General features: G+C 43.7%; 1 protein-coding gene across 1 annotated transcript; it reads left to right on the top strand.

The window, feature by feature from the left end:
- The first annotated feature begins 1,427 nt into the window (after positions 1 to 1,427).
- On the top strand, positions 1,428 to 21,370 carry HADH (hydroxyacyl-CoA dehydrogenase). The gene is made up of 8 exons (XM_081208176.1): positions 1,428 to 1,621; positions 6,271 to 6,399; positions 8,886 to 9,043; positions 13,143 to 13,269; positions 15,242 to 15,331; positions 16,398 to 16,470; positions 19,417 to 19,533; positions 20,916 to 21,370. The coding sequence occupies exons 1-8, from the start codon at positions 1,502 to 1,504 to the stop codon at positions 21,032 to 21,034; spliced, it is 933 nt and encodes a 310-aa protein (XP_081064302.1). The 5' UTR covers positions 1,428 to 1,501; the 3' UTR covers positions 21,035 to 21,370.
- The last annotated feature ends 596 nt before the right edge of the window (positions 21,371 to 21,966 follow it).

Here is a 21,966-nt window from a genome sequence, read left to right as displayed (position 1 = left end):
GCCAAGAGGACTGGATTTCTGCAGCTAGTACTGACTATGGTACTACCAGAATGTGGCAGCTAGACTGGTGACTTGGAGTGGCTGCCGAGACCACATTACACCCATTTTGAAAGACCTACATTGGCTACCAGTACATTTCTGAGCACAATTCAAAGTGTTGCTGCTGACTTTAAAGCCCTAAACGGTCTCGGCCCAGTATACCTGAAGGAGCGTCTCCACCCCCATCATTCAGCCTGGACACTGAGGTCCAGGTCCGAGGGCCTTCTGGCGGTTCCCTCACTGTGAGAAGTGAGGTTACAGGAAACCAGGCAGAGGGCCTTCTCAGCCTGCACCGTGGAACACCCTCCCATCAGATGTCAAGGAAATAGGCAACTATCTGAGTTTTAGAAGACATCTGAAGGCAGCCCTACTTAGGGAAATTTTTTAATGTTTGAAGTTTTATTCTGTTTTTAATGTTCTGTTGAAAGCCACCCAGAGTGGGGTAGAAATAACAACAACAACAACAACAACAACAACAACAACAACAACAACAACAACAACAACAATTAATATTACGGTAGGTCTTTTTAGATGGCAAACAGTCATTATTTGCTTTCACTTTTTTAAAGTAAACAATAGTTTTGTGGCTCCATATGTCATTGTGGCATAAGCTAGAGCCCATTTTATCTTCTACTTAATGGCGCAGCAAGTTCTAAAGTTTGCAGCGACAGACTTGCAGGGCGACCTCACAAACTCCATTTTACTCAAAATCAAAGACCATTGTGTTCCATGGGGTTTTCTCCCTAGAATGTTTTAGCACTGCAGCCGAATCCCTTTTATATATAATGGCAGTAACAAACTTAACTCCTGCAGTTGCTGAGGCAGCCATGAAAAGTTTTAACGCCTAAGCATGGACCCCTAACAGAGCTGCACTCCCTAATCACCTACAGCAGGCATAGGCAAACTCAGCCCTCCAGATGTTTTGGGACTACAACTCCCATCATCCTTAGCTAACAGGACAGGGGTGGTGGGAGTTGTAGTCCCAAAACATCTGGAGGGCCGGGTTTGCCCATGCTTGACCTAGTACAGCCTTCACTACACTGACCGGTACAAACTACAAATCCCAAGATTCCTGGCGGGTGGTGGGTGGGGAGCCAGGTGCTTTAAATGCAGGCTTCAGACGTGACCTTTGCTACGAGTTTTCCCGGGGGAATATTTTGAGCGTGCATTTTTTTTCTTTTCTTTTGCTGGAAAACAACGTCTGAATAGCAGCCCGGAGCGGGGTAGGGTCGGATATTCCAGGGGGGAACCAGCTGGACACCTACATTTCCCCTAAGGGCCCTAAAGCCAGCAAGGCAATGCAGAGGAGAGCTGCCGAAGTGGCGGAGGCGGGGACGCCTTTAAGGCCCGAGCTCCCGCCCTCTTCCCCATTCTCCTCCTCCTCCTCCGCCTGGGCTGCAGCTCCGCGCGCGGCTCCGCGGCGCCCAGCCCCTCGACCCTTCCTGCTCCTCCCCGGTTCGCCATGGCCTTCGCCACCCGCCCGTTCGTGCGCTTCTCGTCCGCCACCGCCGCCGCCAAGAAACTGGTGGTGAAGCATGTGGCGGTGATCGGCGGCGGCCTCATGGGCGCCGGGATCGCCCAGGTGAGCTGCGCGGGGGGCGGAAGGGGCGCTGCGCGGGCGCTGCTGCTGCTTCAAAGGGGCGGCAGCTGCAGCAGTACTTAAGTACTTGCCAAGAAAGCATTTTCATTTTTTTTTATTCTTAAAAATTTAATCCCTCCTTGAATTGCACCGAGGAATTTGGGTGCCCCGAAACCTCACAAACTCCCAACAATCTTGTTCCTCTGTGTTGGCGAAGGAGCTTCTTGCCAGGAAAACTCCTTTCGAGTTTAATTTCTTAACGCCTCTTGATATTGGTAGGTTATGCAAATGTTATTGTAAGGGTGTCTCAGAGCAGCTGGGAAGCTTGGTCTCCCGACGTGGTAAACGTGCCCCGCCCCTTTGCCCCTGACACGTGTGTACGGTACACACGTGTGTGTTGCAGGTCTTATTAACTCGGAGGCTTCCTGCCCACTTGAGCGCATGGCTAGTGCAGGCTTGTTGCTCAGGTTCTCGTGCCTCGGCTGCATGGCTTTTTGAAGAGCAGAAGCAAAATTGCGCTTGGGTGTTTTGGCTGGGAAGATGCACATTTCATATCAGATAGGCAGCAAAATGCATGTGGCCTGAGTGGAATGTGGTTGGGCAAATGTCATGGTAAGTGTTCAAGGTCTTAGGCAGGAGGAGAGAGCATCAAATTTCAAGTTATTATTACATATTTATCCCGGAGGGTGGGAGAGAGAAATTAGAATTTTCTGCCCCTGCAGAAAAATGCATTAACCATCCAGATATGTGGGATATTTACCTCAGGAGGACTAATAAAGAGTAGTGCAACTTAATCCCCCTCCATGATCACATGTTTTGTCATAGGGTTGCTTAATTTTTTTGCAGCTGTGAGGGCCCTTTGCAAGACTTGGTTGCCTGGAGTTGAGGGTTCCCACTTCAAAATTAACACTAGCTGCAAAGGAGCTCCCAAACCACCCTGTCTATGCCAAGGGAGAAACCAGTATTTTGTTCAGTGGTCTTGGATTGTGCAAATAGTAGACCATAAAACACAATATACAAATGCACTGTACCCTGAGTTCCCTCTGTGTGAGGCTGTGAGCAGTGATAAGGGAGAGGGTTTTTTATGGGGTGTGGTGATAGGATTGTGGACCTTCTCTCCAGTCATGTGTGATTTTTATACCTCTCCTTGTAATCTGCCTTTCTGGATCTGTTAAGAGCTGGCGCCTGTCTCTCTTAGGTTGTGGATGTTGCTCAACAATATGCTGCAGGGGAGTAGACAATACTGCTGTTGCAAGTTACATGCATGTCACATTGGGTTTAGCAGGGATTCTTTAATTGTGGTTTTGCTGTTGAATTGTAAACCGCTATTTGGAAAGGCAGAGGAAAAACTTTACAAATGTTTGCTCTTCTGCTTGTTTTTCCAGAGACTCAAAAGTGGTTAATGGCGGTGCTGTTTTTCTAGAAAAAGAGGTGCCAGAGCTCACCATGAACACCTCCCTCGTTCTCTAATAATAATAATAATAATAATAATAATAATAATAATAATAATAATAATAATAATAATATAATAATAATATTTATACCCCGCCCATCTGTCTGGGTTTCCCCAACCACTCTGGGCAGCTCCCAACCGAATATTAAAAATACAATACAGCATTAAACATTAAAAACTTCCCTAAATAGGGCTGCCTTCAGATGTCTTTTAAAAGTAAGATAGTTGCTTATTGCCTTGACATCTGATGGGAGGGTGTTCCACAGGGCAGGCATCACTACCGAGAGGGCCCTCTGCCTGGTTCCCCGTAACCTCACTCGTTACAGTGAGGGAACCGCCAGAAGGCCTTCGGCGCTGAATGATGGGGCCTACCTAAGAGGTGCCGGAAGTGAGTTTGGGCTGGAAAAAAAGCCCTGATAATAAAAACAGACTAAAGCACAAAAGTGGGAACACCAAAAGGTGTTTCCCACACACCCCTCCAACAGTACACCTCTGTCTTGTGGGGAAATTGAGTGAATTTTCAAATAAAAAATGATTTGAGCTTTGCATAATCCCTCTGTTTTGTTTTTAAAAAATTGGTCTGATCCATTCCTGTAATGCTGGTGCTTGTGTGTTTTTCTCTATAAGATGATGATGATAATAATAATAATAATAATAATAATAATAATAATAATAATAATAATAATAATATAATATGGTCCGCCCAGCCAGATGGGCGGGGTATAAATAATAAATAATAATAATGTGCGGCTTCCAAAAGAATATTAAAATACTATAATACATCAAACATTAAAAGCTTCCCGAAACAGGGCTGCCTTCAGATGTCTTCTAAAAGCCTGGTAGTTGTTCTCTTTGACATCTGGTGGGAGCGTGTTCCACAGGGAAGGCGCCACTACCGAGAAGGCCCTCTGCCTGGTTCCCTGTAACTTGGCTTCTCGCAGTGAGGGAACTGCCAGAAGGCCCTCGGTGCTGGACCTCAGTGTCCGGGTGGAATGATGGGGGTGGAGACGCTCCTGCAGATGTGTTGAAGTGAGAGGAATATAGCAATTAACTCTATAACCAGACTGTTACTATACTGTTCAAGTTTCTATTTTTAACATATCCAAGAAGCACTGCAGATTGCTTTTATAGTATCATTTCTGTGTTCTTTACTTAAATGTCTTTCATTCTTTGCTTATAAAAACATTAAAAACCCAACACCTGTAACTACTCCTAGCCTGCTTCCCATTGAGCACAGTCTTAAATAAGATTCATCTTCCTCTCCAGTTGGCTTCTATACATGCAGTGATAGGGGTGACATCTTGTTCTTTGTCTCAGGCAGCAAAATGTATTGTGCTGGCCTTGTTCCCAAAACTGCTTACTATCTTGCCCATTTTGTAGATTCTTTTATGTAGGAGTATGCAAGTCTTCAAGTTACTCATGGTCTGCAAGGGAAATGACCATTTTTGCTATCTTGTATTCACTAAAAAGCTGGTGCAGTAAAAGGCAACCATTTATTTATATACACCCTATAAGGAAGGGTATTTTGCTAACATCATAAAAATGCACTACCCAGCTTATTGCAGAAACCTTTATATATTTTTTAAATATATATGTTAAATTTCCAAGAACATCTCATATTGCAGAGAAGAGATTTTCTTCTAGAACTAGGTCTTGCCATGTCAGAGAATGTCTGTTTTTTGGGGGGCGGGAAATGATTGCTGTTACAAAGGAACTTTTCTAAAGCAGAAAATGAGTTCTGTTACCATGTTTGGTCTCTGTGGGTGTGACAGGTGAAGGTTCATCTTGAAAACCCTTCTCTCTTTTTGCTGAGTGCCTTTTGCTCCAGTAAGGAATGTGAGGGTTGGCTGAGGCACATTTTCCATTTGCAGTGATACTGCCTGCCCTTTGGTACCTAGGGAAATGTTTGGTCTTCCCTCACAATTCATCAGTTTCACCCCTCCCGCCTTTTTTGTTTTTTTCCAGAAGGTAGAGGGCTGTAACTACCTCACCCCACCACTTAAGACTGCTTGCTTAAATTCTTGTTCCCAATTGGGATCACTACCACTTTGGGCACATAGCGATGACAGATGTTCGAAGTTCTTCAGAGCTCCTAGATTTTCTTATGGCCTGAAGGGAGGAGATCTCTAGGTGCACAGACGCATATGTTTTTGTTACTAAGCCCAACACTTCTCAAATTGAATTATTCTTTAGGGGGCACGCTTGGGCACAACCAGTTTCAGTTGCTAGTCTGAAGACTGTTGCAAAAGTTTGCTGCCGAGTTTGGGCACTAAAACTGGATAAGGTTGAGCTGAAGAAGATTCGAAACACTCAAACAAAACACACATGGCATTTTCTTTTCTGCTTATCCTCTTTATGTACCCAGATGATAAACTGGACCAAGGCCCTTTGCTTTTTTGCTTTTATAATTTTCATCATGGGTATATTTTGTTTGCAAGGATGTAACACTGGGAAGGTTGGATAATCTGTCTGATAAGGAGATAGGGTTAGAGATCTGAGCTCCATATAGAAGGTAGCTCTTTATCCTTGTTGGCAGCTGCTGAACAATGCTGGTTTCTTTCTGTAGATGTTTAGCTGCACTTTTTGGCACTGAAGGGCCATAGCTCAGTTATAGAGCCTCTGTTTTTCATGCAGAAGGTTTCCAGTTCAATCCCAGGCATGTCCGAATAGCATCGCAAATGGCCCCTGTCTGAAACCCTGAAGAGATGCTCCCAGTCATTGTAGACCAGGCATGGCCAAACTTGGCCCTCCAGCTGTTTTGGGACTACATCATCTCTGACCACTGGTCCTGTTAGCTAGGGATGGTGGGAGTTGTAGTCCTAAAACAGCTGGAGGGCCAAGTTTGGCCATGCCTGGTATAGACAGTACTGAGGAAGCTGGAGTGATGGTCTGATTTGCTATAAGTAGGTTCCTGTGTTGCTGATCCAGAGCAGTATAGTGGTTAAGAGTGTTGGGCTAGGACTGCAGTTCTATGAAGCTCACTGAGTGATCCGGGCCAGCTACAATCTCAGCCACAAATCCACCTCACAGATTTGTTGTGAAGATAAAATGTGAGGACAGAACCATACCTTGAACTCTGGTTGTTAGCCAGATATAAATGTACTAAATAATTAAATATTAGTAATGGGTGCTCACCTCTTTTCTCCCATGGGTTGCTTTCCTTTTTCATCGTTATTTTTCTCCCCTGTTTTTCCTGTAGATTGCTGCAGCCACTGGCCACACTGTTATATTAGTGGACCAGTCAGATGAAATACTGAATAAATCCAAGAAAGGAATCGAGGATAGTTTGAAAAAGCTGACAAAGAAAAAGTTTGCAGACAAACCTGAGGTGGGATCTTTATTATTTATAAATATTGGAAATAATGGTTGCATGTGATAAATCTACCTTGTTTGTTTGGTTGTAATGCCTAGATAGACAATTGTTAGATTAGCATAATATTTTAAATAGATTCCTTTCAAGAGCTGGGGTGAATTCCACACTTATAACAACTCTGCTCTTTCCCCTACCCCCAACCTCAGTCAACAAGCAAAAGCAAACTTCCATACGTAGGCTGATTTTTTGCACGTTACCCTTGCAAAAGGGAATTGTAAGAAGGTGATCTTGCATTCAGTACCCAGGGCTGCCGACAGTCTACAACCCTTCTAACCACTTGCTTGTGTGGACCTGCACATACACACGTCTTAGCAAATTGGGGAACTGAATCTTGCCTTTCCCATCCTCACATATTGCCCCTAGTGATATGAAGATGACGTCAATCGTGTGTAGGGAAAAACTTAATGCAGAGTTCCCAAAAAGAGACCAGAGGCAGTAGTACTTCATCCAGCAGAGCTTTACTTGTGCTGAAGGCAAATGGGTGTAATGGTCACACATCCAGATACATTCAGGATTGGCACAGTCCATAAAAATATCCATTTGCAGCACTTACAAAAACTTACAAACTTGTAACAAGGGTAAAACCTAACACTGTAGCATACCGAAACAAAACACCACACCAGAAGGAAGAGAGAGAGAAAGAGAAAGTAAAAACCAGGCTCCTTCTGGCCTATACAGTGGTACCTCGCAAGACGAATGCCGCGCAAGACGAAAGAGTTTTCCGTTTTTTGAGTCGTTCCGCAAGACGAATTTCCCTATGGGCTTGCTTCGCAAAACGAAACGTCTTGCGAGTTCTTGCGAGTTTGTTTCCTTTTTCTTAAAGCCGCTAAGCCGTTAATAGCCGCTAAGCCGCTAATAGCCATGCTTCGCAAGACGAAAAAACCGCAAGACAAAGAGACTCGCGGAACGGATTAATTTCGTCTTGCGAGGCACCACTGTATTTATAGTCAGCATGATCTTAATTGGAAGAGATAAGAAAACCTGTTCAAACCAGCTTCCCAGAAGGTATAACCCAAACAACTCATGACCCTTCTGCCTGCTTCTCTCACGCAGAGAAGCTTCTAGTAGCTTATAGAATCGTCTTGTATTAATCAGAATAGGAAAGATCTGTACACATCAAAATAAAAAAATTCCTTCCAGTAGCACCTTAAAGACCAACTAAGTTAGTTCTTGGTATGAGCTTTCGTGTGCATGCACACTTCTTCAGATACACAGTTGGTCTTTAAGGTGCTACTGGAAGGAATTTTTTTATTTTGACTATGGCAGACCAACACGGCTACCTATCTACCACTGTACACATCAGTGCACTTTCTGCACTGACAGATAGTGGGAGGGCAATGCAGTCCTTTTCTCATTGCCAGACCATTATTTAGTTAAGTTTGGACTGACAGTGGCAGTTCCCCGCTGTAAGGGTGGTGGACCCATTTGGATGGCCCACCCTCAGAGACTGATGGAGCCGGATATGTTCCTGGATGTTCTGGGGAATTGAGAAAGCTGGTGATCCTGTCAAAGCCCTGGTCTCTCGATATGAAATGATGAGATGAAATGGGCGGTTGACATTATCGCTCTTGAGTGTCCCTTCTGGCTTTGTGCAGCCCAAGCTGCTCCAGGCTATGAAAAGCCGGACAAGAACTGGAGCGCAAGTGGTTCAAGTCTTGCTGGAAAACTGGCTGCACACCGGTAAATAACACATAATCATGTGTACCATGTGGCAGTATGGACTGTGGAAAAAGTCTCATTTTTCAGCTTGCATTGCGTCCCCAAGTAGGTAGCCATCAGAATTATTTCTGTTCCATTGTCAAGTCAGTTATTGAGGCTATTTGCTTTTCTCTTGAGTTAATTTACCGTATTTACTCAAATCTAATGCTCACCATTTTTGGCCACCTTTTCACAAATTACATTGCGAAAATTAAGGGCGCACTAGACTCAAGTAAATACAGTACTTTGCTAGTGGCTCCCTATTTGTGGACTGTTCTCCCCAGGGACGTTCCGCTGGCGCCTTCATTATACACCTTTAGATGTCAGGCAAAAATGTTCCTTTTTAACTAGGTTAAACTTGGTTGATTGACATCTGCTGCCCTTTAAAATGTGTTTGGAAGGGGGGGGAATTATTGGGTTGTCTTTGTTTTCATTATGTTTTCATTATGTATTTTCTGTTTTTTATGAACCGCCCTTCGATCTACAGATACAGGGCGGTATACAAATTTAATAATAGTAATTATAATAGTCTATATTGTGTCTATATTGTGTGTTAGGAGCAGCAGTGTGCTAGGAGACTGGGGGATTGCAGCATTCATGCACAGCTAGCAGGAGCTCTTAATTTCAATGTGCAGCACTATATTTGTTTTATTTGTTGAAACACATTTTTACCGTTGAAATTGTAATCCTTCCCATGAAGGCAAATGAAATGCTCTGTGAACAGATTTTTGTTTTTTTCTCAGGCTGGTGCTGAGTTCATTGAGAAGACCTTAAAGAACCTGACCACGAGCACAGATCCAGTCTCTGTAGTCCACAGCACTGACCTCGTAGTGGAAGCCATTGTGGAAAACTTGGCAGTAAAAAACGAGCTCTTCAAGACATTGGATAAGTTTGCACCAGAGTATGTTCATAAAATGTTACAAAACTAATGCAGAATGTCCTTGTTATCTAGTAGTTTTCACTAAAATATGGGCCTGTACAGAGGAGGGGAGGCAAACTGAAATCTCCTATCTAGTCACCCTTTCCCACTGATATTTAGCTCGATATTTAGACTTTTCGGATGCTTCCAGATGGGGACTTGAATTTGTAGACAGATTATTGGGATATCACAAAATAGGTTGTTGCTTCCAGGGTTTCTCTCCCCACTTACTGAAAGCAGATTAAATGGGAGAGGGGACTGTGAGCTGGTATGTAAAACCTATGATCGTTAAGCAGACGGTGATTATTTCAAGATTCATTGGTGAGCTTTTACCTCCTCCCAAAAACTTGGGCAAAGAGGTGCCTCTTCAATTAAAAGTGAAAAAGAAAATAAACATTGCAGCTATTTCACTGGCAGTGCAAACTGAGATGCTTCAAAAGAAAGCATTCAGTATGAAGATTTAAGTTCTACAGGAAGTTTGGAAGTTCATCGTAATTCCGTATATATTATTCGGTGGTAGCTAATCATTTGAAGATCCCCGTTTCTTTCTTTTTTGCTCACGGGGAGAGGCCTGAGAACTGAGTGAAGATACTAACTTCTGAAGCGAACGGAGGTGGAGCAGTCTCCGCTTGTGAGCAAAGATTAAAAAGATATCCCTGTGCCAAAGAGCCACCTCCAACTAATTATTTATGTAAAGTCCCGCCCAGGCCTCCAGCTGTTCATGCCAAAGAAATTTAATCTTTGCTACCACTGTAGTTTCTGAAGAATCCTACCCTTAAATGAGCAACGTTATTACTTTTTTCTAGATTGATAAAATAACCAGCTAAGAAGGCTGAAGGGGGGGGGGATAATATAATACAGACCTATTCTAAAGTGGTATATTTATCAGATTGATTTGGTTATTACTGAATGTTTGTGGGAAGTCTGCTGACTCCTATTCTTCTTCCACAGTAGACAGTAGTCTGTTACATTTTACATTTATTATTTACTAAAACATTCTGTGCCACCTCTCGCATCAAGTCTCAAGGTGGTGTACAGTAACATTTTAAAAAACAACAACATTTCAGTCAGATAAAGATAACAGCTGACAATCCAGGGTAGAATTAAGGTCTCACTGAAATTAATTACCCACAAATGCCTGGGAACATAAATATGCGTTTAACAGGCTTTGAAACACCATCAGTGTTGGTGCTTGCATCAGCTTCGACGGCAATCCCTAGACAGGGTACCACTGCGGAGAAGCCCTCCCTGGCCATAGAATCATAGTATTGCAGAGTTGAAAAGGGGCCACAAGGGCCATCTAGTCCAACCCCCTGCAATGCAGGAATCTTAGCTAAAGCATCCATAACAGACGACCACCCAACCTTTGCTTTAAAACCTCCAAGGAAGGAGAGTCCACAACCTGCTGCTATGCAAGTTTCCAAGGACTGGAGCACAATGTGGGGGCCTCAGACCAAGTAGGGTAAGGTGTTCCTTCGACTAACCAGGTTCCAAGTTTAGAGCTTTACAGGGGAGAACCAAAGCATCAAACTTGACCCGTAACCTCTTGGCATGTAATAGCAGGACGCCCCAGTGAATAGCTTAGCTGCTGCATTTTGCAATACAGGCGACTCCTCACTTATGCAGAAGTTTCGTTCCAGGCCCCTCCGTGTGCATAAGTGAAATGTGTGTAAGTGGGTTGCCCATTGCAGTGCCTGCAGCTTTCTGCCCAACAGCTGTTGAGCTGAGTAGTGTGGCAACAGCAAGAGCTCCCACGCGCCATTTTGGACCCCTTGGAGTCGTCCTCCTCCTGGACTTCTGGCTCATGGACATCCTCTTTGGCTCAGGCCATGGGGACTTTCCAGCTCTCTCCCGCCATTTCAGGTTAGAATTTAATTACTAACATATTTCCCTGCAGTTACGTGCAAGTGAGGAGTCGCCTGTATAGTTTCAGCCTCCAGAACAGCCTTTAAGGAAACCTCACAGTGCATTACGGTAGTCCAGTCTTGAGGTTATCGGTGCATGAATTGCAGTGGCAAAAGTACCTATGTCCAGGAAAAGTTGCAGCTGGCCTACCAGCCATAACTGCAAAAAGGCATTCCTACTGACTGCAGCCACCTTGGCTTTGGAACAAGGAGCGTCACACATAATCAGTTCAGAAGGGTACTAGATTAATCAAGTGGCAAACTTTAAACTGCAGCTAATATTATTATTAATTAATTGCACCAGACAGTTGAGTAAATCTTGCATTAAACCTGTTAATAATTCACTGGAATTGATTGGGCTTTACCACTTCTAGAAGCCCTTTTTTAAAAATATACATTTGGACCACATTCCTGTCTTCCTGTTAACAGACTGACTCTTTCTGAGACTTATAAAATTAGTTCATCACAGAAAATGAGTTCACTAGCTGAAGCAGAATATAGAACAGTGAGTGGTGACTTCTGAACCATACTATTTTAATTTTTATTCCCATTATACAGCCCACAAGGTGGCGCTGCAAATATGGGAATAGATTTTATTAAGGGTATTGGAGTGGTGCTGGAATTTTAAAGGATGCACTTTAAAAGAGTGTGCCATGTAGACGCTTATTCAGAACTGAAAGCTTGTTGGAGGGACATCTGGCTATGACTTCTGTGTCACTGAATCTTTACTTGAGATTGAGAAAGACACAGCATTTTGAAGGCTGCAGCTAGTAAGGTTTTGTTGTTTCTGGGTACATGGGACATAATGCAATTGCTGCATGTCTAAAGAGCAAGTAAATCACACAAATACAACCAACTTAAAATACAATTGCAATTTATTTTATATTAAGTGTCCTAAGCCTGCTGTTTATTAAATTCAACCTTAGAGCGGGGTAAAGGTAAAGGGACCCCTGACCATTAGGTCCAGTCGTGACCGACTCTGGGGTTGCGGCGCTCATCTCGCTTTATTGGCCGAGGGAGCCGGTGTACAGTTTCCAGGTCATGTGGCTAGCATGACTAAGCCGCTTCTGGCGAACCAGAGCAGCGCACAGAAATGCCGTTTACCTTCCCACTGGAGCGGTACCTATTTATCTACTTGCACTTTGACGTGCTTTCGAACTGCTAGGTTGGCAGGAGCAGGGACTGAGCAATGGGAGCTCACCCCGTCACGGGGATTCGAGCCGCCGACCTTCTGATCGGACAGTCCTAGGCTCTATGGTTTAACCCACAGCGCCACCTGCGTCCATAGTAATCACGATGCTTAATAAAAACCACTTAATAGGCATAACTAATGTAAGTTAATATGTTGCATTACAGTATAAGTAGCAGAAGGCCAGGCCCCATTTCCAGCAATAACAACTAAGCCAAAGGACTGGGTGAGGAAATACGTTTTTACCTGGTGCCAAAAAAACATTGGGGTAACTGCCGTTTGAACCTCAGAGGGAAGTTCACCCAGGAATTGTGATATCTTCTATAAACTATTACTTTAACATGCTCTATGTGGGGCTGCCTTGGGAAAGTGCTCAGAAACTTCATCTGACGCAAAGAACATTGCTAACTGGGGCTGGCTGTAGGAAGTATACAGGTGCCTTGCTAGAACAGCTTCATTTTCTACTGGTCTGTTTCTGGGCAGAATTCCAAATGCTGGTTATCACCTATAATGCTCTATATGGCTTTGGCCTGAGCTATCTGAAAGACCATACTGCCTCATACGAACCTGTTCAGGTTTTGACATGTTTAGTGGGAGGTCCTGCCACCCTCACAGGCACGCTTGGTCAGGAAGCAAGAGAGGGACTTATCTGTCCCTGCTCCCAGACATTTTAATTTCAAGCAGTAAGTTTCCAGGGTTCTGTGTCTTTACTTCTGTAAAGTGTTGGACCAGGACCTGAGAAACCAGCGTTCAAGTTCCCACTCATCTATGAAGCTCACTGTGTGGTGTTGGGCCAGTCACTGCTTCTCAGCCTAACCTACCTCGCAGGATTGTTGTGGAAATTAAATGAGGAGAGAGAGAACCATGTATGCCACCTTGAACTCCTTGTAGGAAAAATGTGGGTATGAATAAAAATAAATAATAGCCTATAGAGTCCTGAAAGCAGAGAACATGCAACTGATGCCAAATGCATGTTGTTTCTCCACAGGCATACCATATTTGCCAGCAACACTTCATCATTGCCCATCACGGAGATAGCCAATGCTACCACGAGGCAGGATCGCTTTGGCGGCCTACATTTCTTTAATCCGGTGCCTTTAATGAAACTTGTGGAGGTAAAAGGGTTTTGAAAATGTTCTAAAATGTTGCAGCATGGTCTTGCTCCCTGTGTGTTGCAGAGGTTCTCCATGTTTGTTTGTTTGTTTCACCTTCTGTCTCCACGTTTGATCAGTCATGATCCCAGGGCAGGTTTTTGCACCACAGATAAATGTAAAGGGACCCCTAGCCATTAGGTCCAGTTGTGGCCGACTCTGGGGTTGCGGTGCTCATCTCGCTTTATTGGCCGAGGGAGCCGGCGTACAGCTTCCGGGTCATGTGGCCAGCATGACTAAGCCGCTTCTTGTGAACCAGAGCAGCGCACAGAAACGCTGTTTACCTTCCCGCCGAAGCGGTACCTATTTATCTACTTGCACTTTGCTGTGCTTTCGAACTGCTAGGTTGGCAGCAGCGGGGACCGAGCAACGGGAGCTCACCCCGTCGCAGGGATTCGAACTGCCGACCTTCCAATCGGCAAGTCCTAGGCTCTGTGGTTTAACCCACAGCGCCACCCATGTCCCAGCCCCACAGATAGAATCATGTTAATCTACAGTAAAAACCAGGATGTGATTTAAACATCAGACTTTTTAAAACAAAATTTAAAAAAATTGAGCAGAAAGAATAGACTATTGATTCACAACTATCACATTATGTCGGCACCCTCGGAAGGCCTGGGGGAGAAGATGTCACCAACAAGTGAGTGGGGTCTGTGCTAGCCACACCCGCCAAGTGAGGGTTTCCCATAGTGATGCTTGTTGTTCTGCTCTGGTCATTTCTAGTGCTATTTTGATAGCACAGGTGTTCAGAGGGTAAAAGCTGCTCAATTAAGCTGGCGCTCAATATTCAGGTGGGGCTCCGTTATTCCCTCTAATGGTGAGAGTCGAGAGAACCGGAGCCACAAGAGGGCTGCTGAGGAACAGGTGAACTTACCGTACTTCCGGCTGATCGTCCCCAAAAGAACAAGGAAAGTTCTTCAAAATGACTGTCCGGGGATAGGAATCTCCTCATGAGCATAACCACATAGACAGACCAGTGAGATCTTACATGTGAACAGAATGCAGCTTTTTATCCAGAAAAGAGTTAGATGATATTTTTTTTTTTTAAATCACTGCATGTAGACTCTTTCTCATGAGTAGCTGACACAGGTATAGATTACTTGTACCTAAGGAAAGCATGGTATGTGTACACCAAACCTCCACATTACCTGCCCCCCCTGCAAGATCCATGGATTGTGAACCACCCAGAGATCTACAGATAAAGGATGGTATACAGATTTAATAAATATCAGTAATAATGTTCAACAAGTGGATAGTCTGCATACACAATAGTTGAGCTGTAGAAATCATAAAAGTGTATGCTGTCCTTTGCCTGTTGATCTCAGGGCAATTCACAACATAAAATTACATTACAGTGGTACCTCGCAAGACGAATGCCTCGCAAGACAAAAAACTCGCAAGACGAAAGGGTTTTTTGTTTTTTGAGCTGCTTCGCAAGACGATTTTCCCTATGGGCTTGCTTCCCAAGACGGAAACGTCTTGCAAGTTTGTTTCCTTTTTCTTAACACCGTTAATACAGTTGCGATTTGACTTCGAGGAGCAACTCATAGAACGCGGTGTGGTAGACTTTTTTGAGGTTTTTAAAGACTTTGGTGATTTTTGAAGCTTTTCCAAAACTTTCCCGACACCGTGCTTCGCAAGACGAAAAAAATAGCAAGACGACAAAACTCGCGGAACGAATTAATTTCGTCTTGCGAGGCACCACTGTATAAAAGCCACAGAAGACATAATAAAAATAAGAACAGCAACAGACCAATAATCACCCCCCCCCTTCTGCATGTGTAGGAACAGTGTGTACCTGTGTTCAGTGTGAGCAAGTATTGTGTTGGTCCCTCTCTCAGGATGGCTTCTTTTATGAAAGTTAAACTTGTTGTTGACATAAAGAGAACCCCCCCAGCCCCCCCAGCCCCCCCACCTTTGATGATTTTGTTCTTAGGTTATCAAGACTCCAATGACCAGCCAAAAGACTTTCGAGTCCCTCATGGATTTCAGCAAAGCATTGGGGAAGAATCCGGTCTCTTGTAAGGCAAGTATATTTTATATTGTGGAAGGAGGGAGGTCCAGGTAAGTTCAGAGTGCTTCAGACTTGGAGGCATTGGGGATTTTTTCTGCTCTGCTCATGAAGTCATCCTTTAAATTTTAATTTAAAAAAAAAAAAATCACAGGCAACAGGTTGCCAAAAATGATTTTTTTAATAAGACTCAGTGCTCTGCCAGCCCCCTCTGCCTGCCTTCTTACCATCCGAGGGGTGGTTCTGGCTGTTAGCTGCCTCCTTAATATCATTGCTGCCTTTGTAGAACTTGAGTGGGGAAGAGGATGGGGAGAAAACTAGAATTAGTTGGCTCTGTCTGCCCTTGGATGTGGTTCCACCGAGTGTTGGTCTCACTGCCTTCTTCCAGTTGCAGAGGCCAGTCACCGCCATTACTGACTAGATTGATTACTAATGATCATCATATCTGAAAGGCCAGTCCAAGCCAAATAGAAGAGATTTGGGGCAGGACGGGAAGAGAATAGTAGAAACGACAAATATTGTAGAATAGATTCAGGATGCTCGTGAGACAAGCTAGTGTGCTGCAATGACTAAGACTAAGCTCAGGAAGTCATTGATTTAAATCTGCCAGTAGGTGATCTTAGACAAGTGCTTCTCAGCTTCAGCCACCATCACCAGTGGCTGCCAGATCTACATAATATAATTTATTGACTGTTCGTTTTGGCTCTTCACATTCTTGCTGTTTGGTTTCTGTTTTAGTAACTGCATTTTAATTATGGGTTGTTGTTATTATTATTGGTTTTTTTTGTAATCTGCTTTGAAGTGGAGGAGAAGGAGAAATAACACGCAAACATTGGTTAATAATACTAGTCTAACTTGCAGAGTTACAAGCTAATGCACGTGAAGCACTTTGAACATTGGAATGCGTTCTGTAAATGCTAACATAGTATTTTTGTCAAAACAAGGAATGCATCACTTGTCCATTGTATTCTGTAGCTGATTCTCCTCCCTCTTGCTTTCAGCGTAGTAGGCACATTTTGAAATAACTTACCAGTATAGAACTTGATAGGGTCCACTTTAATCCCTGTCTTTCTGTTGACAGGACACGCCTGGGTTTATTGTCAACAGGCTTCTTGTGCCTTACCTGATGGAAGGAGTTCGGCTCTTTGAGAGGGGTAAATATAAGCAGAGTTCTGCTTTGTGGGATATGAACGGCTTATTTGTGTTGTGCTGTAGAATGTTGTTCTTGAGCAACCATTTTCTCTGGCATTTCATACTGTGTCAGAAATCAGAAAGAAAAATAAATTCTTGGAACTATTCCTGTTAATGTGGGCAAATTACCTCTGTGAAGTAGGTACACATGTGTGAAAATGGTTGTTTTTTTTTGTTCAGTTAGACAAAACCCTTTTGGCATATGCACACAAATTGAGAGTCCACACCAGATCCGTTCTGACATGTGTTTCCTCATTCACCCAGTCACTCTGCTTTTCTTTCATTGTAAGTGCAGCATTGCTCTTATATTCCCTGTGTGCTCAGTTTGTTCATTATCTAGCTGTGTTGACAATACAACATGGACTAGAGAGCTGGTGCCATTTTGCATACTCTGGTGGCACTTGGTTAGTACAGTCTGCATGGCCACAATCCAGCCTTTTTGATAGAGCACAGTGTGTTTCTTATCTGCCATTACAACTCTTACTCATTTGTTAAAGATTCCCCCCCCCCATACCCAAAATTAGCTTATTGGGCTATGGTACATAGGATATCTCTGGAACTGGACCTATTAATTACCATTTCAATTAAACTGGGAAGTGCCAAATTGCAGTTGGAGGCATTGTACTGAACAATGTTCTTAAGCTTTTTTATTTTAACTCTATGCACAAAATTGGAGCCAAAAAGAATCTAGATACATGAACTGAAAAGTGAGTATTAAAAAACATACATGAATAGGCATAATTAATAATGAGTTTTGTTCTGCTTGCCCAGGCTGGGTATACTCTGGGCTAAAATATCCAAATTGTACATTGGGTTCTGTAAAGACCTATGTCAGGTACAGGTGGCCTGCTGCAGCAGTGGGAAATCTTGCTCAGAGATTTTTTGTTTGCAAGCATGGTGCTCACACTTTCAAACCCATCTTTATGTCATCAATATTAGCCTTGCATCTGGCATTGCTTGGGAATTTTAAGAAACCAGCAAAATAAGTGCAGTTTTACATCAGTGTTTAAAATCAGTGCAATTTTAAAAGATCCAGTCTGCCATCTTGATTCAAAATGGTGTCCATTTGCAGACAAAAAGCCTGGTTCTTGATCTCAGGAACCATCGCACAAAATTTGGTTAAGATACCTTAGGCGGTTTCCAAATGCTGCATTGGGGACAAACAATTTCCCAAAAAGACATAGTTGATGCCGTTAGAGATAGGAAACTTGCTTTAAAAAGACTGGTCTTTGGGAGATTGGATCCTAGGATCTACCCATAGTTCTCTCTTTGCCAGGCTTTCTTACATTCCTGGGCCAGCACAAATGTTTTTGAGCAATGAAAATGTCTTGGGGCATTGTGATCCATTTCTCTTCTCTGTGTACCATTTTACTGCTACAGTGGTTCATAGGGTAGATGGGAGTTGAAGAAAGCAGTTTGATGGGAGTAGGAATAATGAGCCGAGGGCAAATTAACTGCTAGCACAAAGTGCTGGACAGTTCCTGCCCTGGTACTGTGTTGATGGAAATAAGGAATTATTATTTTTGTCTTTCATACCTGAGAGCCTGGCTTGAAATGAGCCTTGTCGTCTTCAAAGGAAACACGCTTGTTGTGTGAAGAGCTAAAGAGAAAGTTACTCTGTTGTAACTGTTCAGATTAAGCCCCCTTTCATGGTTGTCTGCTATTAAGAATGTTATTTCAAACATTTTATTTGGAAAGCAGCCTTCCCTTGCAGATGAAAGACCTCCATTATCAGGATCTCCGCAAATATATTTTAAATATTAAAAGCTCCCTTTGTAGTTCATAAAAGTGTCTTCAGCTTGTGAAACAAAATTAACTATACTTCTTGCTTATCCATCAACAAATACTGCTAATTACTCCTCAAAGGCAGTATAAGAACAAATTAGAGTGATTTTTCAAAAAGCAAAGGAGTGGCATTATGGAAACAACTTTTGTTTTATCTGAAAGCTCACCATATAAAGTGCTTCAGTTAAATGTTGCATTCCTGCATGCATAAAATATATATCCATTTTAAATTTACATGGGTGAGAAACGGGATGTGGCTTTGTCTGATTAAATGTATTCTTTAATTTAAGTCTTCGCCCCCTCCCTTCGGCTAAGTAGCATCCTGATTTTTGTTTTTGATGTGGCTTTTAAAAAATTTAAGACTTGGGATTTTAAGAACTTGTTGGAAAATGTATTAAAACTAATGTGGTAAAAAAAAAAGAAAAAAGGTTGGCATCTCACTGCAACCCGATGTTTTGCTTTAATTGTGCCAGACTTGAGAGAGGTTTTATTCATTCCAGCAGGAGAGGTAAAGGCCAGTGTAATTCTATGTATTAAATTGTAGTTTATGGCTTGGTCCTTGGCCTTTTGCTCACACCCTCCTAAAAAAAAAAAATCAAAGTAAGATGGAAGTTCTAGCATATGATTTTTCAGACTTTCCATTTTCAGGGAGCGCTTTCTACTTTAACACAGCTTTCTGAAGAATCGCCTAAGCCTCCTGTCATGGAATCTCTTTACACTGCACAGGATTCTGTTTGCTGGGCACTGGGCCTGCATTTTTGCATCAGCCTCAATGCCTGTGCCTACTGCCATGCAGACCCTGCTATTGTGCCCACTCCCCTCCATTTGCTGTTAAATGGTGGGAGGAGTGAGTCAAGCTCAGAATGAAGCCACTGACCCCTGTTAAAAGCAGGGCATCAGGTGGTCCCCATCCCAAACCACTGGGAAGCCACATCTTTAGTGATAATCTATTAACTGGTATTCGGACGTTGTGCAGTTTCTGAAGCAAAGCCCTTCTTAAAAGCTGCTGCTTTATTGAGTGCGGAGTGCAAATGCCTTAGTGAGTTGGAACCAAGTTTTAGGCCTCGAAAGAAGGGAGTACAGATGCTGACCTTTGTTAACCCGCCTGTCAACTGTGTCCTTAGGAGATGCAGCAAAGGAAGATATTGACGTTGCCATGAAGCTCGGGGCAGGCTATCCCATGGGCCCGTTCGAACTCCTGGACTACGTTGGTCTGGATACCAGTAAATATATTATAGATGGTATGTACATTTTTCCTGACAAGCTTGATGATATATACCATACTTTTCGCTCCATAAGACGCACCTAGTTTTTAGAGGGGGAATGCAAGGGGGGGATTCTTTAAAGGGAGCGCTGAGCAAAGCCTGTATGCACCCCAGGCTCTGCTCAGCTCTCCCTTTCACGAGCCGCGAGGAGCGCGTGTGCAGTGCTTGCAGGCTTTTCCCCGAGGAGGGAGAAGGGCAGCCCGTCAGTGGAAAAGCTCCCAAGGGGAAAAGCTCCCAAGAGCCGCACACAAGTTTCACGCTGCTCTTTAAAGGGAGCGCGGCTCTTGGGGGCTTTTCTGGGAGGTGGGGAAAGGGGCAGAGCTGTGCGCTCTGTCCCTTCCCCCACGTCCCGCAAAAGTCAGGGATAGCCCCACAAAGCCTCCGCAGGGCATGGGAATGAAGGCTCCCCGTGCCCTGCGGAGGCTTTGTGCGGCTAAGCCAGAAGCTAGAACAGCTAGAGGGAGCGCTGCACAGTTCTCCCTCTAGCTGTTCTGGCTTCTGGGATAGCTGCGCAGCCTGCATTCACTCCATAAGTCGCACACACATTTCCCCTTACTTTTTAGGAGGGAAAAGGTGCGTCTTATAGAGCGACAAATGCGGTATCTATTTTACATGCATCTTTCTTTATTGAAAGAGAAACCCAAAGTGGCTCACAAGTTAAAATAGATATGTTGTGTGTCCCCTGCCCCTGTTCTTGCAAACTGCTAACGGGGCTTTGTGAAACTTCAGTTGTGTTGAATTCTGTTGCTGTTCTCACATGGGGGGAAAGTGACTGTTCCTGAGAATCACAGAAGAGGGTTCCTTATTGTCTGTCTCAGTCTTGCTTCTGGTAAGAGTGAGCTTGACTAAACTACTGTTTATGGTAGGTTCCCCCCCTCCCCACTGCAAGGGGTCTTTGTCAACAGTTCCCTTGGAGGTGCTAAAGATGACAGTTGCATCAGCACAATCCCTATGTTAGGGAGAGTTTTAGTGGTCCTGGGGCTGTGTGTGTGTGTGTGTGTGTGTGTGTGTGTGTGTGTGCGCGCGCGCACTCCTAGAGCCAGGGTCAGGGAACCTGTGGTTCTATTGATTTTGGACTATTGTTCTCATCACTATGGGAATCTGCATAACATCACCTGATTCACTAAGACCTGTGCTTAGTCTTGAATAAAGTGGAAGAGGTGCTGGATTTTCAGAATTTAGTCCTGGAATTCTCCTCCAGTCCTTTTTGAGCAGGTGAAGTGTGCAGTTCCTCCCTCCATTCTCCACTACCCCAGGTGAGTTAGTTGGGAATGAAGGCCTTGGAAATAACCAGCATCTGATCAAATTGAGACTTTACGTAACGGACATGCGCTGCTCCTTTCCCCCTCTCTCACCAGGGTGGCATTTGTTAGAGCCAGACAACCCTCTCTTTGCTCCAAGCCCGCTGCTGGATAAACTCGTAGAGGAGAAGAAGCTGGGGAAGAAGACTGGAGAAGGATTTTACAAATACAAATGAACTTGGCCACGTTTTTCCAGAGTTAAGGATAACCTCCTTGTGCCATTTGGATGTACTTGGAATGCTGCTTAATCAGGGCTTTTAAAAAGAAGTAGTCAACACTATTATATAATCAAAATGCACAATGTGTCTTGAGGCAATTGTTTTCCCGGGTTAATGATTTTCTCGATCTATGATTCTGAGAGCTTTACATTCTCAAAGTGCCTTTCTTTCATAAGCTCCCTGTCTCAAAGGCCAAATAAACGGGGTCTGAGTTAATAAGACTTGTAACAAGCATCCTGTTTAAGAGGCAGACACTTGAATGCGAATAAAATAGTCCTGAGATCATCTTGATAAGCAGCACACTGCTTTTAATTTATCTTTTTCTTTCTTGGCCAGTAGGTGGCATTATGATAGCATTGTTCTGAATGCAAGTGGAAACACAGTTTTTGCATGTCAACCAGTGACATTTTATGAAAGGCAAGCTTGCACCTACTGGTGCAAATGAGTGATACCTTAACCGCTATCTCCTTTATTCTATTGTCTCTGTATAGGTTTTCAGCTTTAAACCTGGACGCGTGTACTTGCCTTACTTAATAAATAGAGGTGAAGGAGACAGCAGCCGAGAGTTCCTAAGCTACTTAATAATTTTAAAAGGGGGGGAGGAGGCTCCCTTGCTAAGGAAACTGAGGTATGATCTTTCCAGCCTTCGTTTTTCTTCATTTAAAAGCCACCCATCTAAGTGTGGCTACAACTGCAACTAAAACTTATGCAGATTCCACTAAATTCACGGCACAGGTTTCCACCTCTGCTTTAGAGTCTCAGGTAGGAAAAATATTAGAGCCTTGCAGAAACTATGCATGAAGTTTGAGACAACTGCTTTTGGCTATGTGGGGGGGGGCGGTACCTAAGAACTGGATACAATGCCAAGTTAGCAAGTACAGTGCTACCTC

Source organism: Podarcis bocagei (assembly GCF_964188305.1).
Source record: "Podarcis bocagei genome assembly, chromosome: 9".
Taxonomy (NCBI): Eukaryota; Metazoa; Chordata; class Lepidosauria; order Squamata; family Lacertidae; genus Podarcis; species Podarcis bocagei.
This window is presented reverse-complemented; position numbering and strand designations above follow the sequence as displayed.